This window comes from Parasteatoda tepidariorum, chromosome 11 (genome assembly GCF_982258835.1).
Source record: "Parasteatoda tepidariorum strain Cologne lab strain chromosome 11, Ptep-v5.0, whole genome shotgun sequence".
Classification (NCBI taxonomy): domain Eukaryota; kingdom Metazoa; phylum Arthropoda; class Arachnida; order Araneae; family Theridiidae; genus Parasteatoda; species Parasteatoda tepidariorum.
The window spans coordinates 86394644-86413251 of record NC_141765.1 but is presented as its reverse complement, the minus strand read 5'-3'; the positions used below and the strand labels follow the sequence as shown (position 1 = coordinate 86413251).

Sequence of the window (18608 nt, the reverse complement as noted above, 5' to 3'; positions counted from 1 at the left end):
ATGTTTCCAAAATAAGAAAAGATTGAAATTGACGTAGGAAAAAGAGATGCCATGCATGATTTGATCACGTTTTCTCATAAGATGCCAGCTTCATGCACGGAAGGTTGCGCCGGTAAAAGAGTTCGAATACTAATTCTTCTTGTTGAAGTAAAAGACTGAAGCAAGATAATTGGATTGGTTTGCTCCTGACATGAATAATTTATTATCAAGCGTAATATTATATATTTTTTCTTTAAAGTCATAGATTATCTAAATTAATAATCTTTAAATCCTCTCAAATTAGTTGTTGGTTCTAACCATAATAGTTTTATCTACGGATTTTGAACACGTTTCTTAAGATGTACCATAGGAAAATAGTTATTAAAGTACCAGGTTATTTTGGCTATACAAATAAGTTGGAACACATATTTATCTTCTTTCCGCAAAGTTAAACCATAATATCAGCACATTAAAATCATATTTTCTTGTTTAATTTAATCATGTTTTAGTTTCAGATTAAACCGCATTATTGTGTAATCAAATTTCTGGAAAAAATGCGTTTGCAAGATATCATGGTTAAATTTTGCGCAAGCATAAATTTATGGCAAATTTAGACGATATTTTGGTTCAACATGGTCAAAAAGTTAGTCAACATTCTTCAGTGAGCAAATAAATATAGAAAGGAAGAAAAAGAAATCTCTTTGAATAACTTTGGTTCCAATGATCAGATTTTCACTAACAAAAAATATAATCTTAACGATTTAAAGGGTTGATCTTATACGTGCTAATTGGTTAGTGTTAACTAGGACTGGGCTGTAAATCGATGTATCGAGACATATCGATTTAACGCATGTATCGGCAAGACGATACAGCGACTTTCATTCAAGGCGATGCATCAGAAATCTGATTTAAGCCGTCGAGTAAAGACAACGAGCGCGAAACGATACAGCGATATAAGACACGCAAGGATATAAGATAGCGATATAAGACTCTTCTCTTACGTTCCGATGTCGACTCGCGCTGTGGAAGACGATGTTCGTTTTGTTATGTTGAAATGGCCTTGATTGGTGAGCTGTAGAATCAGAATCAAAGTTATGAGAACATATATCGTTATATCGCATGTTCCTTTTCGCGCCTCTTAGCTTTTTATTTCTTCTTTGTCGCGACTTTTCTTGTAGATTATTTTCAGTGGGACTAACTTCGTGATCGCCGATGTTACCTTGTTCTGAAGGCAATCTATTATTGAAAAGAATATATAAAGAGTTTCTTCATTAACTAGATAAGTTTTTTTTAAAAAAAACTTCAGTTTTATTTTTAAATGTGAAAATTATCGACAATCTAATTTAGGCTCCCATAAAGAATTGAATTTGTTAGGTTATTTCTTTACTTTCTTTTAATTTATTAAAAACTTTTTGGATGAAACTTCTAATAATTTAATGAGTTTTTATTACAGATTTATAAATCTTGTTGTTTTTATTTTTAAAAATAAAGTTAAAACAAAATTTATTTTTGTCATTTGGATTTGGACATAAGTCAATCAACTTTGTTTATAAAAAAAATTTTTGAAAGGTTTGCGTATTTTATTCATTTTTTTAAATCATTTAGCACTTCGTTTTATTAGAGAGTATAATAATTTTTTTTAAAAAATATTCTTTTCATATTATTTGTTAATTAGCTAAATATATTATCGAATATCAAATTTTTTTTCATTTTTAAGAAATTAAATCTCACTTTGTTTTTCGTTCCTAATTCGGTCATTATTTAATTCAATTTAATTATTTATATGAAATGATAAGGTCCCGCAGTGGACTGATCGTTAAGACGCGGTTCCCTGCAGATCACCGAAGTCAAGCATCACTGGCTGCGGTCAGTGTGCGGGTGAGTGACCACTTGGATCAGTCTGCGTAGGGACCGAGGGTCTGCGGTATTGGTCCTCGTTAAACTGTTCTACCGTAAAATGCTCGACTTCGCTTGCAGGTCGTCGAGCTACCGAAGCGGGGGGGGGGGAATTGTGATGGCATGTCTTCGGATCATCCTCAGGGATGTTTCCCAGACCGTCGCCAATAGCCCATTGTGCAGCTCTAGTGTGACGTAAAAACTATAATAACTGAAACGATAGTAATAAAAAATTGTGTTTTAAAAGCGTTTTTTTTTCTAAAATTTATTTAGCACTTTGTTTTAAACATACAAATGATTTTTAATGTTTCATTTAGAAATTGAACATTACGATCGAACTTAATAATTTTGTAATTATTTATGCATAATAGTACAAGAAAATATTAATTTGTAAAAAACGCTTTAAAAAAGTTTTTAACACTTTGTAACACTTTCATTTAGAAATTGAACATTACGATCGAACTTAATAATTATGTAATTATTTATGCATTATAGTACAAGAAAATATTAATTTGTAAAAAACACTTTTAAAAAAAGTTTTTAACACTTTGTTTTACGCCTCTTATGAATTTCTAAACATTTCAATAAATATTTTAAGTAAGATTTGTACATTGTAGTCAATTTATTTAATATCTTTCTTAAGCAAAACATATATATCTTCAAATTTATAAATTGATTTAAATCAATCTGAGTATGAAGTTTTAATTGAAATCTGACTTTCTGTGCCTTACAAGTAAATGAAATTCAAAAATACTATATCGCGATACATCGCTATATCACGATGCAAAACTGACGATGCATCACGATATATAATTTCTAATATCGCCCAGTCCTAGTATTAACTATTAATTAAGTTACGATTAAGTTAATATGGCTCTCCTAAAAATAGAGGAAAATAATTTCGTGTACTTGAAAAATTATTTTAGGGATGGACATGCAAGTTTAAAATAGATTTTTTGCAAAATTTTTAGGGTCATTACATTTGGTTTTACATCAACTCTAAATTACTTTTCTAAAGACATTTCACTTGATAAAATAAAACTAATTAAGTACCGCGAGTTGTAAAGAATACTATCATGTAGATGTGAACGTTCATTATCTCTTTTTTTAAACATCTCAAATCCTCAACTGGTGGTTACCACCTTGCAGATGTTGGATTGTCATGCGCGTGTCTAGGACTCATTGAGCTATGCCAGCAGTGGCTTGACTACTCGTTGGGCCTCCCGGACAGACCCATGGTGAGGCACCAGACGACGAGTGACACACTGTTTCTGTGGGTTGGGGGCATGGGGTTGGGGGCATGGCTAAATATTACGAAGTCAAAAAAAAGCTTTTTCTTGACTGTCAATACAGTGGCGACTTAGAAAGGATATAAGGAATTTTAAATTGAAAATTGGAATTTGCAATCTCGTTACAGAGGTAAGGGATTATTTGTTCCAACAGAAATGATGGATAATTTAAAACTTGATCTGCTCAACCTTTGGAAAATGAGATGAATTGGGCAAGCAGTACACGATAGTAGAAATCAAACAACGCTTTATAACTGTGATCCTAGGAAGCAAGTGTTTGGAACAGGCTCCATAGTTCAACAGAAGATTAAAGATTTAATAATTGATTTTAAAGCTAAATAACCTGAATTACGCGAGATTAAGCTAAAAGCCAAATTTTTCAAGTATAGCATAATCAATACATATGCTTGTGAGACCATATTAGGCATATTGTGAGACCATATGTATTTCCCGCTTTTAAAATTTCTTTAGTTTCATAAATTTATTTTTGTAATCATTCTTAATCTAATTTTAATTTAAACCAATTATTAAATTTTTATCACATTTTATAAGAAGTAAATACAAATAGTTTATTCCCTTTTTAACAATCAATGCAGCGGCTAACTTTTTAATTCATTACAAATGTAAAACTCATTAATTCACTGTCGAGACTAAATCAAACATCAAAATATATTTATAACTCTTTATTTCTCTTAGCTCAGAAAGTTTTCAGCTACAGTGTTAAATTATTTCTCACGGTCTTTTGGGTAATTAGTTATAGCCAAAATTGTTTCAAATTAAATATTGATTACAGGGGGGTATGCTTTGTTTTTGGCTAGCTATCTAATTTTTCGATAAATCGAATAATGGATCTCTTCCCATGCTCCTCACTGTCCGTTGAGAACAATTCACTTGACTTTAAATTTAAAATTTTTGGCGTTAGGACTGGGGGGTTTTCAGCCCCTCGGTTCGACCGTTAATAATTCTTTATATGAGAGAATGAATCTCTACATCCCTTTAAGGGACCTTGTCTTTTATTTTATGATTTTAATGCATGGTTATATTATTTTTAATTATATTTACAAAATAAATAAAGCATATATTTTTATTTGATTAATTTTGTTAATTTCACTGGGAAAAAATATCCTTCCTTCGAGGCAACGAAAATATTAATTTCACGACCAATTGTTCAAAAATACTGTAATTAAATTACCTCCACTAAAATTGGACTAACCACCTTCACCATGCTCCAACTGAGGACAAGGAAGAGAAGGAAAATTCTATTTTTTATGAAGTCCACGCATTGTATGCTTTCAGTTCAAAACATGCTTGGCGATGTAAATGCCAAGGTGGGAAAAAAAAGAATGAATTTAGGCCTACCATTGGTGGACATGGCTTGCGTAGCGACTCAAACGATATTGGGCAGAAGGTAATATTTTTTGTTGCAGAGCATGATATGGTGGTGACCAGTATTTACTTCCCACATAAGCGTATACATTATTTATTTTGGTGATCGTCAGATTGTGACACTTTTAATCAGATTGACTATGCATTAATTAATGCTAGACATGTTTCAGACTTACTGTATGTCAGATCATATTAAGACGCAAATTTCGATTCAGACCATTATACTGAAAACTAGATCAATATTATCTAATGTATGTAAAGAGCAAAAGACGATACTGGAGAAATGTTACTGTTAGCTATTAAGGGAGGTAGAAGTAGAGTTGAGATACCAGAAAGACAGTTGTAAACTCGATTAAAACATTAATCTGGAAGATTTGGAAAGTATTGATCAGAAATGGAACTCATTGAAAATGGTTATAATTGAAACCAGCAGCACAGTAGTCAAAGTAAGGAATGATTTGACCGGGATTGTAGGTTTGCTACCGAAAATAAAAATTAGGGATATAAGGATATGCTGCAAAGAAAGCACAGCGGAACAGCAGTAGATGAATACGAATGTGAAAGAAAAATTGAAAAGAAGATTCATAGAGCTAAAGGCAAATTTCTTATGAGAATTTCTTTAACGATGTTAAATACCTTAGAGGAGTAAGGAAGGACAGACCTTTCTATCATGAAATGTATCGTGGATGAAAAATAAATTCTACAAAAAATAGGATAAATATGATATTCTATAATGATGGAGAGAACGTCTAGATGTGCTGATGAATTTTGATCCACACATAGAGAATAGTGAATCAACAAATAGAAATCTTAAGTTTGTTGATTTCTCCTGAAGAAGTGAAAAATGCTATTAAGAAAAAAAATCAACAACGACAAAAAAATCCGTTGGAACCTGACAGTATTCCATCTGATCCAACTGAGTTCTTTAAGGTTGCCAGGATCTAGTTGGCAACATTAATTCAAGGAACCAAATTTTCACACTACTGATTTATCAAACCTTAGAAATGTTCAAAACGACACAGATGGAGATCTAATAATTTTTTTTTTGTGAAAAATTGACATAAACCGTCCTTCCACCTAGGTCTTAAATTATTTTAAAAATATTATTAGTTTTTTTTTATTGCTTTTTAAGAAAAAACATATTTAAAATGAAAAATTCATCAAATTAACTCGGATGAAAAAAAAAAAGATAAGAATTAAAAAAATACCAACCTGGACAGATTTTGGCATACTAAAAATTGTTCTGAAAACTGGTAAAATTTCATTTTGATATTCTTCTATGGTACTCTCTTCAATCATGAAAAGTAAAGGTTGTAGTGCTGCAGCCAACACTTCGGGTGACTGTAGTTCAGTTTTCAGGGAGGGTAGTACGTGCTGAAACCAAAGTTTCTGAAAAAAAAAATGTATTTCATAAATTCAAAGGTTAACAAAACAGAGTGGTGAAAAATTAAAATGATATATATTGTAATTATAATTAATATTTCTATCCTATGTCGGGGAAGATCATTACTCCCAATGACAGATTCTGCATAAATTGTGTATGAGCAGCATAAAGACAGATGAGTGATTCAGTAATAGTGAAGCGTTCACTCTGTAGATGAGAACACAACCCCTTTTATAGCCCCTTGTGGAATAAAAGAGGTTGTCGGGACAAGAAACAACACCAATACGATATAATTCCCCGAGTAAAAAGTTTGCAACATGCTATGGAAGGTTTTGAGGAATCGATCTAAATCATAGCTTCCCTACACTGTCAAAAAGGGTTTCTCAAAATTGAGTAGAAACGTTACAAAATAGATATGAGACAAATAATAGTCACTGTCATTCCAGGTCTTATCATGTAGTTAGATTTAGTTTTAGAAAATGAATGATGTAAGGATTATAAGTGAAAGTTTCCTTTTATCCATCTCCTTGTCAGTCGTATTATTTAAAGCTATAGCGATGATTTAGTGTTCCGTGTGTAGTATGTCCATGGAAGGAACTTCCCTCACCATTCGTCTAGAACATAGATTCTCAACCTTTATAACATTGCCGCCCCTTTAAGGAGCAAAAAACATTTAAACGCCTTCCTCCCTTTGTGGAAATCCAGTTATTTAGAGCATGGGGTCCAGTTATTTGGAGCATGGGGACCAGTTATTTAAAGCTTGATTTTTAAAAAAAATTCATGTGTACGTTAATTGTATAATTTTCTCCCGGCAGGTAATCGCGCTCTATTTGTCATAATCAAAATAAATACGGTAATGAAAAAAATTACAACAAAGAAACCTAAGCTAAAAAAAGTAATTTATTGTTAATTAGATATTAAAAAAACACGCAAAATAAATTATTTTACACTAAAAAGTAGTATCAACGAAGCATTCAAGTAACTATGTCAGTGGGATGATTGTACTTGATGGTTCAGAGCCAGATTCTTAACGTTCGGTTCAATATTTTAGTGAGGTGAAGACGCAAGTCCCCTTGTTGCACAATTTCGAGTCTATTTCTCTTTTTTGTGACAAGAACAGCAATGAACTCACGTTGAACGAGGTAGGAGGAAGGGAAGTCAATAAAATTTTTTTAACGATAGTCCACAGTCCAAGGTAGAGCAGACTAATGTTACCTTGAAACCAAAATTCTGTTAGACTATCAACATTTCAAAGTTTCATTCGTTGAAATTTCGACCAATTCCTCCTAAATCTGAACCTCTGCTGTTTCAATATTCTCAAAAGGGTTCATAACCTATTGAGGAACTTCCAAGGAACAAAATGTCTTTAAAACGGTCAGAAAAGTCCATGTGCAGAGAGACAATATACTACACAATAGACAATATTCTTGTATCATCAGATACAAGAATATTGACTACTCGTTGGTATAGACAATATTCTTGTGTATCATCAGATCGAATTTCTCCATTCTTCTTAAGATACGAGAAGATTGGAAATTGGCTGAACTCAGTCCTGCTAAAATTCGGCTTCCACAAAATGAGTTTTTTTAGAAAAGCAGAAATAACTGATTTTGTAGGGATCAAATTGAGCTCGTCACCTTGAAGATGTAAATTAACGCCATTGAATTTTGCAAATATATCCGCTAACGTTTATCTTAAATTCTAGTAATCTTTTCCTCAGAGCTACATCTCTGCTTGAGGAATTCAAGGACAGAGTCGAAAAAATTCAAAAACCTATTGAGATAGGAGCCTTTGAAAAACCGGTGAATCTCGGTATGTAGTAGCAAGCGATTGAATTCTTCATTTTTCATACACAGCTGTCTGAATAATCAATCGTTGAGAGCATTACTGTGAATTGCGTTCACAGCAGATATGACGCATTTCAATGACTGATGCAAACGGTCACTGAGTTATTTTCCAACTAAATGCTGTCTGAATTTAGTAAGAAATACAGTACAGCCTACATTACTTGGCAATATTGATTCATCAACTTGAAGGGAAAATTCATTGGATATCAAAAGTTAGCATTAAGAATTTTCAACGTCTTCAGCCATCCCATCAATTCGTCGCAGCTCTGTATCGTTGCTTAATGGGATATTTTTTATTACATTGGGTGCGGCTGGATGGTGTAAAACTGCTTCTTAAACTTGACAAACGGCAGTATCAACTTTGCGCTGATGGTATGAGCTTTCCCAGATTTCGCAATTAATTTTGGTATATTATAAGAAACTATAAAACCATTTTTTGTGACGAGGTTGCAATTAAGCCTGAGACCGAAGGTGCCTTCAGAAACTATTCTTTGATGTTCGTGAAAAATTATAAATCTTTATTTTGTTTGTCAGATGAGTTTTTTGCAAATGCGGAACGGGAAGGTTTCATTACCTTATTAGATAAAATTTTGTTGCAAAGTAACTACACGGGAAGTTGACAATTCGACAACGATTGAACAAATTCAAACTTCAAGTATTGATGACACTTCTTTTTGCTAACTGACATTGTTGGTGGCAACGATGAAAGAAGATCAGCAATTTTTCTCCAAACTAATAAAAAATTATGATAAAGAACTAATTCGCGAACGTCCTTGGCCAAATAGACAATGAAATCGAATCAAAACTAGGTAAAAAACTGTAAGGAAGTTAACGAGAACTATCATAAGAAACACGGCATTCATACTGAAAACGCATGCACTTCAATTTCCTTCAAATGGCCTGAATGAGTCAGAGTCATTTGCGAAATGGCTAGAATGAGTCAGAGACAAAAACTACTGACTCATGGTTCGGAGAATAGGTGTCGCATAAGTTCGTTCTATTGCTGGTACAAATGGTATATCGGATAATCTTAGTTTATTATATTAATGCAATCTTTTTTTGTCCTTAATATTAATTTTAGATTAATTTTAATTATTAAATAAATTTTAATTTCATAATTTTATTTGTAAGTTATAAAATTAAATTTGATTGACGAAACATGCTCATCGCACTACGGCCCAAAACACGTTCACCGCTCCTCAGCATACTCCCACCACCCCCGTTGAGAAACAATGGTCTAGAACAGGGGTGACAAACTGAAAAGCTAACTTGGGCCAAATAAACAATGCTTAACTTTAGGAGGGCCGCAAAAAAAAAATCAATGTTCATAGAAACAAATATTTTTAATTTGAATAGCATATTGTAATAAGCACATATAAAGTTAAATTATTGTTTGATATTTGACATCTCTTCTCTGCTACTATCTTTCCTATTTCGGGAGAAATTTTTTTGGACGAGACTACTTTCAAAATTGACCCAACATGAGAGTTATTAATGCGGTTTCGGACAGGAGATTTATTTCCATTCATAACAGAAAATAATTGCTTGCACTGATAAGTATTTCCAATCATGGAAATAATTTCATAGGCGAATTTTCGAGCATTTTCAAACCTTGCCGGTAAATATTTGTAAAATTCAGGCACAACCACTTCAATGAATTTTGCCTTCAAATTTGAGTCGCACTGAATCTCAATCACTTCCATTTGCATACTACTGGGTACTGGGTACTGATATTTATTGAGAAAATCGACGAAAACAAACAAAATTTCTTTTCCGAGGAATTAAAATCTTTAAACCTTGTTTAAAATTCCGTTCCAAAAATTGAAATCTTTTCTGCGTATTTTTGATACGATGCAGTATCCCTGGAATGGCAGGTGCCGCAAGCCAATTAGAATTTTACATTTTCGAGCGTACAATTTAAAATGATCCGTATAGTTTATAAATAAAGTATATTATAATTTTATATGCTAGTTTCCTTTCTAATTCACATTTCTAATTTATTTTTACTTTGCATCGGATATATTGACTGGGCCACAAAAATGTTACTCTCGGACCGCGAGTTTGACACCCCTGGTCTAGAATATTGGCGGGGACCATGAGGTTTAACTATCTCAAGTATGGGGGTAGAGTCCATTGTCAAGACAAATTTTGGCTCCGGTCGACGAGAGAAAGGGAATGGGGGCTAGAGAAGATCCCCTCTCTGAAACGCGCTATTTTTTGTTTCTATATTAGCAGGCGCATGAGACTTAGTGGCATAAACAAACTACAACTCTACTTTTCTGTAATACATGACTTCGACTCCATGACTTGACGACATGATTCCGCAAGAAGAAATCATAAGTGTTTAAATTTGAGGAAAAGTAGTAGCCTTTCTGTATCACCTTGTAAATTATATATAAACAAACCAAATGATGAAACAAGCAAATCAACAAATCATGAAAATGGACGAAATTTTGACATTATTGAAGAAAAAAATAATGTTTACTTATTTTTCCCGAGTATCACTTATCACTAGAAACTTATTTTAGTAATAATTTAGTTATCATATATATCATCATTATTAAATCTAAATTCTAAGTTTGTATTTAAAATTTAGTCTTTTCTTTCATTCTTAATTATATATATATATATATATATATATATATATATATATATATATATATATATATATATATATATATATATATATATATATATAAAGCAGTTAGTAAATAATAAAGTTATATAAACAGTTCATTGAAATCAGAATAAATTAATAATCCATCCAAAGAGTTTAGAAATATAAAGATTACATGGATTTTTAACATTTTTAATATGTTAACTATTTAGCTCGAAGAACTTTCTGATTAAAATGATGAATAAAAAGACTAAAAAAAGAAAAGTGAAACCATCGTTAATTATATTAATGTTCCTTTTCAAGTTTTAAGATTCTTGCAAATTTTTAATTGAATTAGTTTTTTTTTACAGCGCATTAACGAATATTCTTTATATTCGTTTGAAACAATAACTTTTTTGCTGTTAAAGGATTAAACTTTCTTTTGGTTTTGCTTATAATAATTAGTTTTGTTCGAACCTTACTTTGTTTCTTTTTGTTTTGTAATTTCTTCGTATTCGAACGGAAAAAGTTTTCCGAAAGAGATTAAAACTACGTATTTTTTACAAACCAAATATTCATCAAAATAATTTGATTAAATTCCTTTATTAGTTCATAAATTTTTTTTGGCGGACTCTGAGTTATAACCATTTGAGAAAAGGGTAGCCATCATTAGACAGGGACTCGGAGCTCAAAAAGTTTCGTTGCTTCAACTCCTCTATCAAATAATAAGCCAAAGCTTCAGCTCCTCTAGGACTTCGGTAATTTTATTATATATTTACTATTTTTGAGTTTAAAATTTTAATTTGAAATTTATAATATTAAAAAGAACATTAAAAGAATAGCATGATCATCAGCTCTCACAGAGTTTCGTTTAATTCACGGTTGAATTATTTGTAAATTCTTACGAAAGGAAGATAATCTAAAAAATCATAATTCATTATAAATGTGTTCTTATGCTGAGAATAGTCCTTCTATAGCAACTTGGCTAACGGTCAATATCGTTACATCGTTGCAGGCCTCTTGAATGTCTGTGGCTTATTATTTCTGGATCATGGCGAAATTTAGAGCTTTAGATCCTACCATAGCTATAGGAAAAAAAAAATCTCTGGAGCGTGCCGACTCCAGGCTCCTGCTACAGATGCAGTTTCTGATCATCAGGGAATCTTAATCCTATAAGCTTAATCAGGAGGGGGTAAGAAAATTTAATCGGATAATTTTTATTTTTATTCTTTTTCAATTTTTCTTCATATATCACTGCATGAATCGATTTAAAATTCACCTCCAGTTTTCGGTGTTAAATTAAAATTTCATCTGAAAATAAGTTTCAATAATTATGAAATTGTCTCATTTTATATAATTAATTGATGATCGAAATCTTTTTGTTTTAGCTAAATTGCATATAAATTTTACATCTTGTTATATATTGTAATTTTAAATGTCGGAATCCAAAATTTAAAGCAAAGGGGTTGGATAGTTTTTGAGGAAAAATTATTTAAGAAAGTTATATTTTGTCATTTTTTACAAAAACCATTGACAATTAGTTTAATATATTCGGTGATTACCTTAACTGTTTCCATATACCAGTGTTTCCCAAAGTGTGGTCTGCGTACCCCCAGGGGTACGGGAACAGTTTAGCGGGGGTACGCGTCCTTATGCGAAATATCTTGCAACAAACGAAAATTTCAAAAAAATTCATTTAAAAACAAAGCTAGCCATGAAAATTTACGATTACGTATTTTTCTATTGGCTATTTTTAGCAGAGTTAGCAGTTAATAATTAGTGGTGTCAAGAGCCGGTTGTGATTTTTAACTTTTGTGCAACTTTTTATAGTAAAACAATACATAAATTTTCTTATTAGTGATACACAGCGTTACGAAAAATTTAGAAAGGGTACACAAAAGTCATAAGTTTGGGAAATACTGCCGTATACAGTTAACACAGTTAGAAATTTCATTCCAAAATTACGGTGAAGTAAACGACAGCAGTTTGGCCATCCAATTAATCAGAAAGTTTGCAGTAAAGAACATTTTTCAACGTTACGGTTTTCAAAACGTTTACAACTAATATGGTTAAAAAACCATGAATACACGTTTCTGTAACCATTTATTACTAGCATAGCTGCAATACCGTAAAAAAGAAACTTAACTGGACATTCCAACTAGGCTTTTTGTCGGGTAATTGGCATTTGGATTGAGTTTTGTTTTATCAAATGAATCGTAGATTGTGTTTTAACTTATTGTATCACCGTTCTGTTTCACTGTTGGTTGTTTCACTTCATGTGCTGAAGTCGTCATGTTATGTTCATACGTTGTTTCAGACTGTTCATGTGTTGAGGGAAATAGTAGAAATACTGTGGTGTCAGCACTGGAACTCGAACTTCCTTTCAGTTGGTCTTGAAAATGAGAGAATAGCACTCTCGGATATACTATGTACCCATCTGCAAGGAACTAAGCGGCCTCATTAGGAGGGCCTAATTGGTGTGATAAGACTCTGGTTGTTTAACAGTATTTAGTAAAAGCAGTTAATAAACGGTTTTTCTCAGAGTGAACAGTTTTAAATATCTTCTTATAGTTATTTGATCATTTTATTTGAATATAGTAAAATGACAATTAAATAAATTGTTATTCAACCATTTTTTTCAACAGTTTCTTAACAGAGAATTTGAGCTAATGATTTTACTTGAAAACAAGTTTTAAATGCAAATTTAAAATAGTTAATGTGTTCAACTAAAAACATTTTAACACAATCAAATGTTTTGGTTATTGAGTATTACTCTAATTGTATATTAGAAGAATGCAGTTAAAGAATTTTTGAGCAAAAAGAAGTCTTATAAAATTCATTTAACTCTACAAATGTAGTCTTATTTGATTCTACGAGTTACTTAATCAGGACTAGCAAAAACTGTCTGGTTTATTAAGACCTCATTCTTCATTCATTTAGTGTCTAACTTATCTAATTTATTTAAGCAAATAAAAATAAGATTGCATTTTTTCATTTGTGGTAAGCTCGTTTAATTTACTCTTTTTCCTTTTATTAAACGTAATTTTTTAAGCTTATTTATTTTTAACTTTAAACATTTTCATTTCGCTGTTTTAGAAATTATGATGAAAATATCTAGTTTTTTGATATCTTCAGCTTCTAAAATGAAAACTTACTTACCTTTGGAATGCTAAATAATGTTCCTTGTAAGTTATGATAAAAATGAGATTTATGCGTAGAATCTTTCATCTGTATTACATCCAAGTATTGCAAAGCATGCACAGCAGGTTCCATGAAATACTTAATCTGTTATAAAAATATGAGTTTTAATCTTCTACAAATATAAAATCAAATTATAAAAAAAACCAAAAATTATTAAAAATATATTATGATTTTTATAATAATTGAACTTTTTTATAAATAAGTATAGTTTATAATTACTGATAGTTATATAATACTAAAAATGCATAAATTAAAAATACTTAATCGTAAATTAAAAAAAAAGCAAGGCAAACCGTAAATTAATTAAAAAAGCAAAGCATTTCCGCAACAGCCCATTCCGAGGCCAGGAGAGCATGGATGTTAAGTTTCCCCAATTTCATGGCCACCGACTTGATTGGGGCGACGTGATCAGCAATGCGCACAGGCCGCTTTTACTTCCCCGCTTTTACTGAGTGGGATACAAGACGCCACTGGCTCAAACTCAAACTCAGTTCTTCATAATGACCATTCAGTTATTTTACAGTTTATTTAGTTATCTTTCAATTAATATATCTTTTGTTTGGAATAAAAATAAAATAAATTCCATTAGAACAAGAACAAATTTTCTAGCAAAGGATTAAAATTTTTTCAGTCCATAATTTATTTTTTCAACATGAAATTAACTCATAATTTATGATATTACAAAATGTTATTATCTTCAGAAGTTGAAATAATAAAATTAAATTAATAAAGAGAATGGAAAATTTAGCATTTAATTGTTAAGGAAATTTTTTTATTTAAGTTTTAAATGAATGCATCACTTAAAACCTTTTTTTTCTAAATAAGAAATAAAAATAAAGCACTTACTTTGAGGAGATTTTTGATATCAACTACAATTTCTATTAAGTTAAAATCACAAATGTTTTAGAAATATAAAAAAAAAATAATAATAGAACTATGAGAAGAAAGGAAGTAAGAAGAAAAAACTTAAAGAAGATATGACATCCATTCTTATTATTTATATCAATATAAAAAAGAAGTTATTATAAGCGAATAAAATGTACAACTATTATACCGATGAAATGAGATTTGAAATATGCCGTGAAAATAAATATACAAACCATAGAAAAATTCTGTGAATTGGGCCTCCTTCGAGCATCAATTTCTAAAAGACTTTGAAGTGGTTCTTGAAGATGATGTGGAACTCTATCCAATAACTCGTTCAAATTGGAATCCAACTGTGAGAAAGAAAATATATATAAATAAAATAAGCAAGGAAAGAAATATAAACTTCAATTTTTAATAAAACTATTTCTCAGTTGATTAGAAAGTTTGTATCTCAAATTTCATAATTATACAAATCGTTAACAAATGTTTAATAATTCTTAAAACTATTAATTATTCGGTGATCGGTTTCATATTAAAAAATATGACAATTTTTAAATTTTTTTTAATATTTTATATGCATAATGTGTAGATCACATTTCAGAAACGTATAACGAGATTCCTCTTATTTTGTTATTTTAGTATGAGGTTTTTTCAAAGTTCAGTAATTAATTGCGACTTATTTTCCAGTCGATGCAATAAAACTCATTCCTGCAAAAATTACTTTTTATTCAAATTTAGGCAGTATTAGTAATTATCGAAACATGAAAATCATATTCGCTGCTAAAGTAAAGCTGGGAGAGGTTCCGTACAATCCAACAAAATAATTTTAAAAATAGTAAATATTTGTTAGTTAAACTGGCTATTAATAATGCCGACTATATTTGTTTTTCATGCATTCATTATTATTTTGTTGCTATACTTAGCCCGTTAACGATTTTACATTTTTCAAATAAAATGCCATAAGAGTGTTGAACATTTCATTCAAGGAAATTACATAAAAAGGGGTAATTAATGCATTAAGTTTTGATTTTCGGAATTTTTTTTAACTTGAAAATTAAAATTTCATATTCCATGTAACTCGGACTCCATAATGTACTCAATATTAAAATTTTTTTATCATCATAGAACACAAATCATGTTTATTCATAAAAAGCATATGTAGCTGATCTAAGAGTACGAAATATATATCACAAATACATATATTTATATAATTCTGACATCGTGCTTAAAGTAAAGTATCTCCAGTTACATTAAAAATAGCCTGGTGCAGCCATCTAGAGTGTGAAATTATAAATACATTAAAAATCCGGCCTCAAGAGAAGGATATGTTTAAATCTTTTTGGTGCATCACTTTTGAAAGCTCTAGCCCGGATATATCACGGGCACGAGACATAGGAGACGAAATCTCATCCCGTGAATTTGACGGAAGTGAGAGAGAAGGGATTAAGCAACAGTGTCAGTAAAACTAGGAAAGTTCATTTGCGCAACCTTTTCTCACAGAAGACATAGCGCAAATGGGTTTGAGAGATAAATAATATTAATAACAATATTTAAAGCACTTAAAATAACAATTGCACTTAAATTAAATTGATGTAAGGTATTTAAGGCAAATATCATAACATTAAAAGGAATTATTGAAATTTAATTATGGCTTTTCGTTAAAGAACTAGATAAATTTCAGAAATTTTACTGAAACGGCCACTTAAATTGAAAATATTTTCTCAAACTATTATGCATATTTCCCCAAATCTAAATTTTATTCAAATTTCGATATTTTTACCTATGCATTTTCTTTTTGTATCTGTTGAATTTTCTTCCATTAATAAAAAAATTGAAAATAAGTGTATTTTAGCGGTTTCCGCAAGCATTGCTCAGACTCGTTCTCATTCCTTGTCATCAAAAATAAGCAAATCACTCCTCTCTTTTAATGCTTACGCAATAAGTTGAATAGCCCTTTTCTTTTTACAATTAACTTCTAATGAATCAAGCAATTTCCACCAGGAGAGATTATGTAGAATATTGTATTGCATATCGTATTTCGTATTGCATTAAAATCAATGTTATAAGCTGTTTTTCTTTGTGTGAAGAAATAATGTTTCTCCTTTACTTCAGAATTTCCGGTTTGAAACTAAATTTTGATCTTTGAGAGTATTTAATTTTCAAAATCAAAATAAATTTCTTTATAATATTTCTACCAAAAATCAATGTTTTGGGCTTTCAATTTCCAGAGCTTTATTAAATTTGTATATAGAGATATACCATAAAAAAAAACAAGGTTTAGGATTTAATGAAAAAAATGCGCAAATAAATATTGCTTATCTTTTTTCTTAGAGATTACAGGCGTAAAACTAAATTTTGATCTTAGCGAACATTTAAATTTTTAAAATCAAAATAAATTTCTTTACAATATTGCAACCGAAAATCAATCTCTTATCTTTGAAGTGCTTTTGTAAATTTGTGAATAAAGATATACCATAAAAAAGGAGATTTAAAAAAGAAGGTTTAAGAAATAAACATCTTTTATGTGCAAAACGTTAAGTTATTTGGTGCAGTATTAATTTTTCTTGTATAGAAATTATTTTCTTTTATCTTGATTTTTGATAAAAAATAAATATTCTTTTAGAAAAAGTTAATAGAATTTCTTTCTTCGCCAAAAATTTCTTAAGCGCTATTTCAGTTTTAAATAATTACTTCCTCAAAGAAACACAATTTTCGTTTTGTTTCAGGAAATGAACAAACAGAAAGACATTTTCCCAGAAAAAGAATAGTATATAAAAAATATGAAAACTCCAGGCTTTTAATCTATTTTTCTTTCCATTTAAAAATAAATTTGCTTTACATATAAATATTTTTAAATTTTTTTGTATATTCATGTTCAGTGCTGGAAGAAATTAAATTGTTTGACATAAAATTTGGAAAACTTTTTTTTCTAATCCGAAACAAATAATTCCTTTCTTAAATTAATTAGGGAACATTTTCAAATTCAAATGATGTCTGCAATTTGTTTGAGAATTGAATTATAAGGAAATATCCTAAATTCTTCAGCTTCTTATCTAATCATTTTCTGAAACTGGCTATAATTATTTTTGATAACTTTATTTTTAAAGGTCGAAAGACATTGGGATCTAGCTTAATAAACATTGAGGAAAAAGTATGGCAAAAACTACTAGAATTTGGTAAAATTTAACGTGTTTCTGGCTAGACGGGAATACTAAAAAGCTCGGTAGTTTTTACCGAAACGCTTTGGTAATGTTTTTTCTGAAATTAACAGGATATTATATTATTATGACATTATCATGGTTGATTATTTCATCATGATATTATACATTATCCTGATTATTCGGTTAAATTTATTTTTCAGTATAGAATTTTGTGTGATAATAAGTACTGAAATTTAAAAAACCAGAATTTCTCGTAAACCGTTATACTATATAAACTGCAAAATTACCAAATGAATGGTTTAAATACAAAATAATTTGGTTTGATTTACCTGAATTGCGTTTTTGTTTTAACTAGAAATTTCTTTACGATACAGTACAATAATTTTACTAAAAGAAGAAGTGAAAAAAAGGATAACTAAATTTTGTTTTGCTATAATTAATGTTAGATAATAATTTTAAAACATTTAATCTTTATCCATTACTGTAATGAAAAATGAAAAACAGTTTATAAAAATGTAATTTTTGAAGTTTTGTGAAACACAAATCTTATAATTTAAAATTTTTCTCTCCCTTTAAATGCTATAAAGAAATGGATGTGTTTTTTTTAATATCAGATTTTTCTCTCATACACACTATTTTACAATAATGGAAGATACACTTTCAGTTTTATACATTTTTCAAAATTTTCTCCAGAAATATTTAAAGGATTATTTTGTAACTTTAGAGATGTCTAGTTTATGCGATTTTTCTTACTTAGCAGTAAAATTTGGAGCTTTCAGAATTTGAGAGACCTGCAATAAATTGCGAAAGAAAACAAGTATTTTTTTACACTCTATGTCAGAAAATCAAGCAATAAGTTCTTAACTTGTATTGATTACTTTAGTAGTTACTTTTAATAACCGCATAAAGTTTTGTAAACCTAGATTGAATATTTATGGAGATGTGGACAATTTTTTAAAAAAGTGATTTTTTCGCCTTACGTTTTTTCATATTTTATAGATA

General features: G+C 30.1%; 1 protein-coding gene across 6 annotated transcripts in view; it reads right to left on the bottom strand.

The window, feature by feature from the left end:
• Window positions 1-18608, bottom strand: part of LOC107440096 (SCY1-like protein bma) — a 691298-nt gene that overhangs the window by 69897 nt on the left and 602793 nt on the right. For all 6 annotated transcript variants that reach the window (XM_087154978.1, XM_087154980.1, XM_087154979.1 and 3 more), the window contains 3 exons: window positions 14679-14795; window positions 13537-13662; window positions 5763-5939 (listed from right to left, as the gene is read on the bottom strand). In XM_087154978.1, the coding sequence (XP_087011104.1) occupies window positions 5763-5939; window positions 13537-13662; window positions 14679-14795 (420 nt within the window). The remainder of the gene's footprint in view (window positions 1-5762; window positions 5940-13536; window positions 13663-14678; window positions 14796-18608) is intronic.